Raw genomic sequence first — 7,045 nt, forward strand, 5'->3', positions numbered from 1 at the left:
GGATATGGTACATGGTATTTGTCGATTTCTAAACATAGTTACAACCTTGGTCCGAATGAGAACAGAGAAAAAAAGGCTTCATTGGAGAATGCGGGCATCGATCCCGCTACCTCTCGCATGCTAAGCGAGCGCTCTACCATTTGAGCTAATTCCCCTCACAGCTTACAAGCTAACTAGCACGTGCCGAACTTCTATGTGCTTTAAATATCTTGCGGACATGATGTGCCCTATTTAGTATCAATCTCGTACATTTTGTAGAAACTGACGTTCGTTACTCTATCAATGCACTCTGACGGTTTACTATAACCAGTGCCAACTGACACTTACGTTAAAAGAAGGCTTCATTGGAGAATGCGGGCATCGATCCCGCTACCTCTCGCATGCTAAGCGAGCGCTCTACCATTTGAGCTAATTCCCCTCGCAACTTACAAGCTAACTAGCACGTGCCGAACTTCTATGTGCTTTAAATATCTTGGCGACATGATGTGCCCTATTTAGTATTAATCTCGTACATTTTGTAGAAACTGACGTTCGTTACTCTATCAATGCACTCTGACAGTTTACTATAACCAGTGCCAACTGACACTTACGTTAGCTAGCCTCAATAGCATTAGCGGTACCCGTGGGCCTTCGATAGCTCAGTTGGTAGAGCGGAGGACTGTAGCGGTTACACAGTGATCCTTAGGTCGCTGGTTCGAATCCGGCTCGAAGGAATCTTCCTTTTCCTTTTTCGTAGTTATTACATTTGTGACGTACATTTACATGATCGGCGGCCGAGCCTTCCCACTGTTTTGATAATTGTTAAATTAGAAAAAAACGTTATTGTCATTGTGCAAAGTACATGTACAAAGCCAATGAAATGCAGTTAGCATTTAATCAGAAGTGCATAGTGGTTTATTTACAATGTGGGGGTGAGATATACAGGGGGAGTGGAAGATTTATGTACAGGGGTGTAGTTGTTATTATAAATAGGTAATATATGGACTTTATATTTGTAATCTTTATATTGTACATTGTTCACAAATGACCCATAGGAGCATAAATGGCCGGTCAATGATCGACAAAGGTGTGAGAAGCGATATTTTCATTTCGAAATAAAATCCTTCACGTATTTTCACACGCTTCATACAGTACATAGTAATACGCTCTGGAAAGCGTTGGAACACACCCTTCGATAGCTCAGTTGGTAGAGCGGAGGACTGTAGCGGTTACATAGTGATCCTTAGGTCGCTGGTTCGAATCCGGCTCGAAGGAAACATGTTTTGCTTTATTTATTATTTTTCTCATAGAAGTCAAGCTTTTTTTTATTGATATACTTAGGCGTATTTATTGCACAATGCTCCACAGGAATGTTCTGTAAACCAATGAAAAGGCATCTCAGAAGAGTTTTTTGATCATTTTTTAACATAACAGTAAAGGGGCCTAAATCTGGAATATGATGTTCAACAAGCACATATAGAAGTGATGGTCAGATGTCTACAAAGTCATTCAAAGCCACACTTATTAATGATACTGAGACAGATAGGCAGAATTATTCATCTTTGCTATTTTAAAAAGTCTATATATTCAGAATAACAAAGACAATTAATATAAAAGATGTGCTCGTCGTTATCCAGTTATAATACACATAGTAAATAATCTGAGATGAGCCATTTGTACTTTATCTATTGTTAGGCACAATGTATTGACCCCTTCTACTCTCTGCATCAATAAAAAAGGATCTCCATAGGATCAGTGCAGATCAGATATTTATTTTGGTGGTGGTGGTATATTCCCAGTACAACATGACATCGATACTGTAGTCTCTTGGTGTGCGCTGTGATGGTATAATACGATATAGCAGTGATGTCAAACCAGGAAATTTGGCCATTTTGTCACTATTTAAAATGATCTGCATCTTCTGTGAAAACTTTCTTTTATTCTTATTCAGAGTCACATTACATTGTAATACGTCTTACAATCTGCAGAAAAAAATATATAGTCATAGTTCATTGTGTTATGTACAGACAGCAATGGTTGAAAAACCTCCACGATTAAGACACATCAATATATAGCAAGTGCATTGAGTGTGTACATCCCAGTTACATTCCAGTCTTAACGTTATGGGTGAGATGTGTGATATTATTAAGTTATTCAACGGCTATTCAAAGGAAAAGTAAGAAAGTGCAGTTTATTAAGACTCAGGTGTATGTCCGGTGTCCGTCACCAATCAGCTGGGTCTTCTCACTCGCATTAGATGGTTGATGCATTACAGGAGTGTCACCATCTGGCCAAACACACCCAACCACACACACACAGGTAAGTAAGGACAATCATTATCAAACAAAATAAGTACTGCTTCTCACGCAGGGTCACATTAGAACATGGACTGTAATTGGGCTTCCTGCTGAAAAAATGTGCTTTTCATCCAGTTCAAGGACGTCAAGGCACACATATTCCCTTTGAAGGGCAACCTGGTGAGGTGATTACATCCTCATCACCCAGAAAGTTTTGAGTCTCGCACCATGGCACAAGTTTGCACATAAATCAAAGTATATATGTAGTATTTCCTGTATATATATATATAAAGTTTATTAACAACCTCTGCCTATTCCTACACCTCTGAATCACCAGATTTGTGCATTCTGGACAAAAGGAACTCCTCAGACATTAAAGTGTCTTAGAAACATTTCATGTCTACGGATACGCCTGATATTTTCCCAAAAGCCAGGAACAAACACATTGCCTCTTATTATTGCGTGATAAGTAAAAATAACCGGTATGCAAACTCGCTCGGAGAAATGACTCAGAGGCAGTAATTATCAGCTTTGTGAGGGCCTTGAAGAACCTCCTACTGTGAACTGGCGCAAAGACAACGGTTTATATCCAAACATCTGGCTCAGAAGTATGTAGTCTATTTATTGTCAGTAACAGGGTGGGTGTTGGATAAATTGGGTATTTTAAGATCTAGGCTTCGGCCCCTGATATGAAAAGCTTCTGCAGAGAACAAACACCAAAAATGGATCGGTGGTTTAGATTTGTTTTTCTTTAACACAACGTGTACAGCATCTATACAGTCGGCATCGAGCTTGCATGTGAAAGTGGAACTTTATAAAAAAAATCAGTCATGGTTTTCTTAAATATAGGTTATCATGATATCTGCCTTCAATTTAGCATTTTTTAAAAGTATTAAGTATTTATTATGTTTAAACCTATATTTTTAGATACAGATAATATTTTTCTACACACCGCTAATTTTTAGTTTTCTGTTTATTTCACATTTATTAATGAAAGAGTCTCCAGTGTCCCTGTTTTGTTAGAGTCAGAGGTAAAGCTGTAACATTTTACATCATAAGAAGGTGATCTGGACGGAGGGATTTATGTTTATTATCCTCAGCTGCATATAAAGTGAATGACTGATTAAAGCTGCTAGAAGTTCAGTGATAACATACTTGGAACTTGTTTTAAAGACGGTTCACAATGTAATTTAATGAATAACTATGATGTTCTTTAATTAAAAAATATAATTACTGTGTTATAACAGGAATAAACCGGTTTGGGAAATGCTGCTGTTATAGTGAAATGAACTTTAGGTTGGAACTCTATGTTATCGTATCTTCAAGATTGTGCTTGTGTGTGTGAGTGAGTGTGTGTGCTCACCCCTTTCTGTGTCAGTGCGAATCTGCTCCTCCAGGTCTTCAGGAGATACGTAGCACTCAGGGTCTTCCTCACCAGGAGTGCGGGGCTTACACTTCCCACAGCAGCAGTTGAAGCAGCAACACAGACAGCAGCAGAAGTAGCAGCCTGTCAGCAAGCCGCAGATGGCAAACAGACCCTGTAGACGAGTGTAAACACAAGTGATTAAGGCTCTGGGTTGTTGATCAGAAGATCCCTAGCACTGCCAATCTGCCACCATCGGGCCCTTGATCAAGACCCCTAACTCCCCCTGCTCCAAGGGTGCTGCATCATGGCTGACCATGTGCTCTGACCCCAGCCGTCCAAGGACGGATATATAAGAAAGAAATCTCACCTTAGCCCACCAACTGGAGAGCATGAAATAAGTGTTCACATTCTCCTCTCCGAACTGCTGGGCCACGTAGAGCCCCAACGAGCCATATTTGTCATAAATGTTGCGTTTTGTGACGTCCGAGAGCACGGAGTGAGCATTGTTGAGCTCCTTGAACTTCTCAGCAGCATCAGGGTTCTCCGGGTTCTTGTCTGGGTGATACTTCAGAGCTAGCTTCCTGTAAAAAAACAAAACAAAACAAAACAAAAGAAACGACAAGATAGGACTCTCATCACATGCATAAATTCTCCAAAATTAAACTACAGGATTATGGCAATGACTAAAAACAAGCCATAAGGTTCAGTGCAAAAGTTTGTGCGCCCTGCAATTTACAAAAACTGTTGATAAGAAAATCAAAAGAAGAAAGAAGATGGGTTTGTCATGACCCTCTCAGTGTCCAGACTTAATCTGATGAAGGCAGTGTGTGATGTGAAATCTGGCTGGGTTAGCATTAGAACAGATACGTCTGGGTAAATATAACAGCTTTTGGATCTAAAAGATGTTGAAAGGATACAGAAGCAGCTGGAGGTAGTTACAAAAGCAAAAGATGAACGCACAAGAATTTTCACTGCTTTTGGAAAGGCCCATACAATCCCTTTTTTTCCCCCACCCATTTTTATTACTTGTAATAATGAAGGAACATCTGAGAAACCTAACACTCACGCCATCTTGGAGTAAATTATATGTCTAAATGGGGACACAAATTTTGCACACGACCTTGTGCTGTATCAGATCCTTTACACTGCTGTATGGCAAAAAAAAAAACAGAAGAAAAGAATAAAAAAAGTTTCCCTGATAGAAAAGGCTTTGTGTTTTCAGTAAGTGATGCCAGTGCTGAAGAGATCTTTGCACGGGAATAGATTGCTATTCTTTTCTTTTCTTTTCTTTTTTTTTTTACACCTGACTCTAACACATGCCAGTTTAGCGTGTAAACCGAGCTCAGGCCGTGTTAGCAGCCCGTCAGCAGCAAACTTTCCCCGATTAGAATCATCATGTGCTATTCTTACTACGTTTACACACCCAACTGAAGAGTGCAACCTTTCTTCTGTATTATCCCCAAACTACTTTAGAGTGCAAGCTACTGAGAAGGTCTTCATGTAGCTGTTATAGAAATGAACTCTTCCAAATTATCAGTAGAGCGATCTAAAAAAAAAAATCAAGCTTGATATAAAAGAAGACATCCATCCACTGTCTGTACATTAAGCAAAGATAATAATAATAATAATAGTTTTCAGCACTGCTCTAAAATGTGTCATTTCTCATCAACATTTTATAATGCTCCAAACACACATGCTCATTAATTTTTGATTAAGCTGACGGTCTCAGGAAAGAGTTGCTACGATGACATATTCATTAAGCTCGAGCAAATGCTTGAACATCTAAATGGCTCTTCAAGGCAGCAGGAATTAGTGCACTTAAGTCTCGGTAAATTGTTGGAGCACCGCTCTTGTTTTTGTGATATGAACTAATGTTATGGAATCATTCCATTTGTTGCATCAGGGTTTTAGCGTCGGTGATATTTTTAGATGAGGTGTGCAACCGGGAGGAAAAATGAATTATCATACCTGGTAATATCTGGCTGCATGATTTCAGATTTTTTTTCCCCTTTCGGTATCAATTGTAATATTTCTCCATCTGGAGTGCTTATGAATGCACTTGGAGAGTCATTACAGTCAGTATAACATTCCTAACCGTAGACAGATAGTGTTTCCCTGCTGCAAGAGCCAACCAATAGAGCATCAGCCTCACATCTGCTATTCAAGTTACTCCATCATCCATCAGCTTGATAATATTTTCATCCTATTTTATAAAATCAACATGGCTATTTAAAAAACCGAAGCTTGTTTTCTTGACTAGCTGTTTGCCTGCTTGTCCTCCATTCCATCCTGTTTACACAAACACCCAGGAACAAACAGCTATCAGAGATGCGAGGTGTTTGCCACCAGAGACACCAGAAGATCTCATTCTCAGATGATGTTTAGTTATAAATAGCAAAAGACCTTGGAACCCACCTGTATGATTTCTTGACGTCATCGTGGGTGCAGTTCTTGTCAAGGCCAAGCACCTGGTACAGAGCCTCGCCTGAGGTGGACAGGGCTCGCTGTCTTTGTTCACTCATGTTCCCTGAGCATTACCTTCACATCACATATATACTATAAATAACACATCTGCAGAGCGACAGGTATTCATCAGGGCAGCAAAGGTCAACTTTCCGTTCTAAAGGCAGGCATTAATAGGTAGGCCTATAAGTTGTCATCGCAGGCCTGGTGTTGAATAAAAGGTAACTTCCTGTAGCCTTGTCTACAGATAACAACACACACCTGTATATTTTTACGTAATCATCTGCCTGAATTATTCCATCCCTGATACCGAGCCTGTCCTGAATATTTAATAGAATACAACGTTACACATTTCTCGAGATATTTCCATTGCTTAGATACTAAAAGACACAAAAAGCTACATCATATTAATCTGTCTGTAATCACAAGATCAGAAATGATACAGAAGGACATTAGCTCTCCTACCTGTTAAACCTGACTTTGTGAGGCTGGAAGTGCCGATGGTCTCCGAGGTTTTGCAGACGGGTCACTGGAGTCCGGTTGCTTCTCTATAAGTGAGTGGATCACTGAGCAAATGAATTATACATGGACTGAGTCATGAGTTCAGGTAACTGCCACAAGCTTGATTGGATTTCAGTGTGTGTGTGTGTGTTGGGTGAACACTGGAATGGATGGATGGATGGATGGATGGATGCAGGAATGCGAATGATGATGAAATGAAAGAGTTTTTGGAATGACACACATCCTGATTTCTTTTATGTGCTTACAACTAAAATCCTACAGGTATACCTGAATACTTTTGTGCTTACTAGAAGCGGGTTACAGCGCCATCTTGTGGCGTTTGTCTACTTATCACGCAAAAGAAATGGATTTATTATCGAATTTTAGGGTATTACCTGCTGTATAGTATATTCTACAAAACAATTTCGTATTAAAATAA

At 39.6% G+C, this 7,045-nt stretch overlaps 1 protein-coding gene and 4 non-coding genes across 5 annotated transcripts; 2 read left to right on the forward strand and 3 right to left on the reverse strand.

Moving 5' to 3' along the window:
- Positions 1 to 82: 82 nt before the first annotated feature.
- trnaa-agc (transfer RNA alanine (anticodon AGC)) lies at positions 83 to 155 on the reverse strand. The gene has a single exon. It is a non-coding gene; the product is annotated as a tRNA-Ala (tRNA).
- A 190-nt stretch (positions 156 to 345) lies between these two features.
- On the reverse strand, positions 346 to 418 carry trnaa-agc (transfer RNA alanine (anticodon AGC)). The gene has a single exon. It is a non-coding gene; the product is annotated as a tRNA-Ala (tRNA).
- A 209-nt stretch (positions 419 to 627) lies between these two features.
- Positions 628 to 713, forward strand: trnay-gua (transfer RNA tyrosine (anticodon GUA)). The gene is given in 2 exon segments: positions 628 to 664; positions 678 to 713. It is a non-coding gene; the product is annotated as a tRNA-Tyr (tRNA).
- A 455-nt stretch (positions 714 to 1,168) lies between these two features.
- trnay-gua (transfer RNA tyrosine (anticodon GUA)) lies at positions 1,169 to 1,254 on the forward strand. Its single transcript is given in 2 exon segments — positions 1,169 to 1,205; positions 1,219 to 1,254. It is a non-coding gene; the product is annotated as a tRNA-Tyr (tRNA).
- Positions 1,255 to 1,999: 745 nt separating this feature from the next.
- On the reverse strand, positions 2,000 to 6,751 carry dnajc5b (DnaJ (Hsp40) homolog, subfamily C, member 5 beta). Its single transcript, XM_058375932.1, has 5 exons — positions 6,571 to 6,751; positions 6,058 to 6,180; positions 4,010 to 4,223; positions 3,640 to 3,814; positions 2,000 to 2,266 (listed from the first exon to the last, which is right to left on the reverse strand). The coding sequence occupies exons 2-5, from the start codon at positions 6,162 to 6,164 to the stop codon at positions 2,181 to 2,183; spliced, it is 582 nt and encodes a 193-aa protein (XP_058231915.1). The 5' UTR covers positions 6,165 to 6,180; positions 6,571 to 6,751; the 3' UTR covers positions 2,000 to 2,180.
- Between the last annotated feature and the right edge of the window lie 294 nt (positions 6,752 to 7,045).

This window comes from Hemibagrus wyckioides, linkage group LG23, assembly GCF_019097595.1.
Source record: "Hemibagrus wyckioides isolate EC202008001 linkage group LG23, SWU_Hwy_1.0, whole genome shotgun sequence".
NCBI lineage: Eukaryota > Metazoa > Chordata > Actinopteri > Siluriformes > Bagridae > Hemibagrus > Hemibagrus wyckioides.

What these genes read in the sequence shown, in the direction of transcription:
- dnajc5b (XM_058375932.1), bottom strand. Translation starts at nt 6,164, where the DNA reads ATGAGTGAACAAAGACAGCGAGCCCTGTCCACCTCAGGCGAGGCTCTG. An exon ending in TCTCCAGTTGGTGGGCTAAG is followed by an intron (nt 3,815 to 4,009) that starts GTGAGATTTCTT and finishes ACTCGTCTACAG; the next exon opens with GGTCTGTTTGCCATCTGCGG. An exon ending in TCGCACTGACACAGAAAGGG is followed by an intron (nt 2,267 to 3,639) that starts GTGAGCACACAC and finishes GTGTTTGGCCAG; the next exon opens with ATGGTGACACTCCTGTAATG.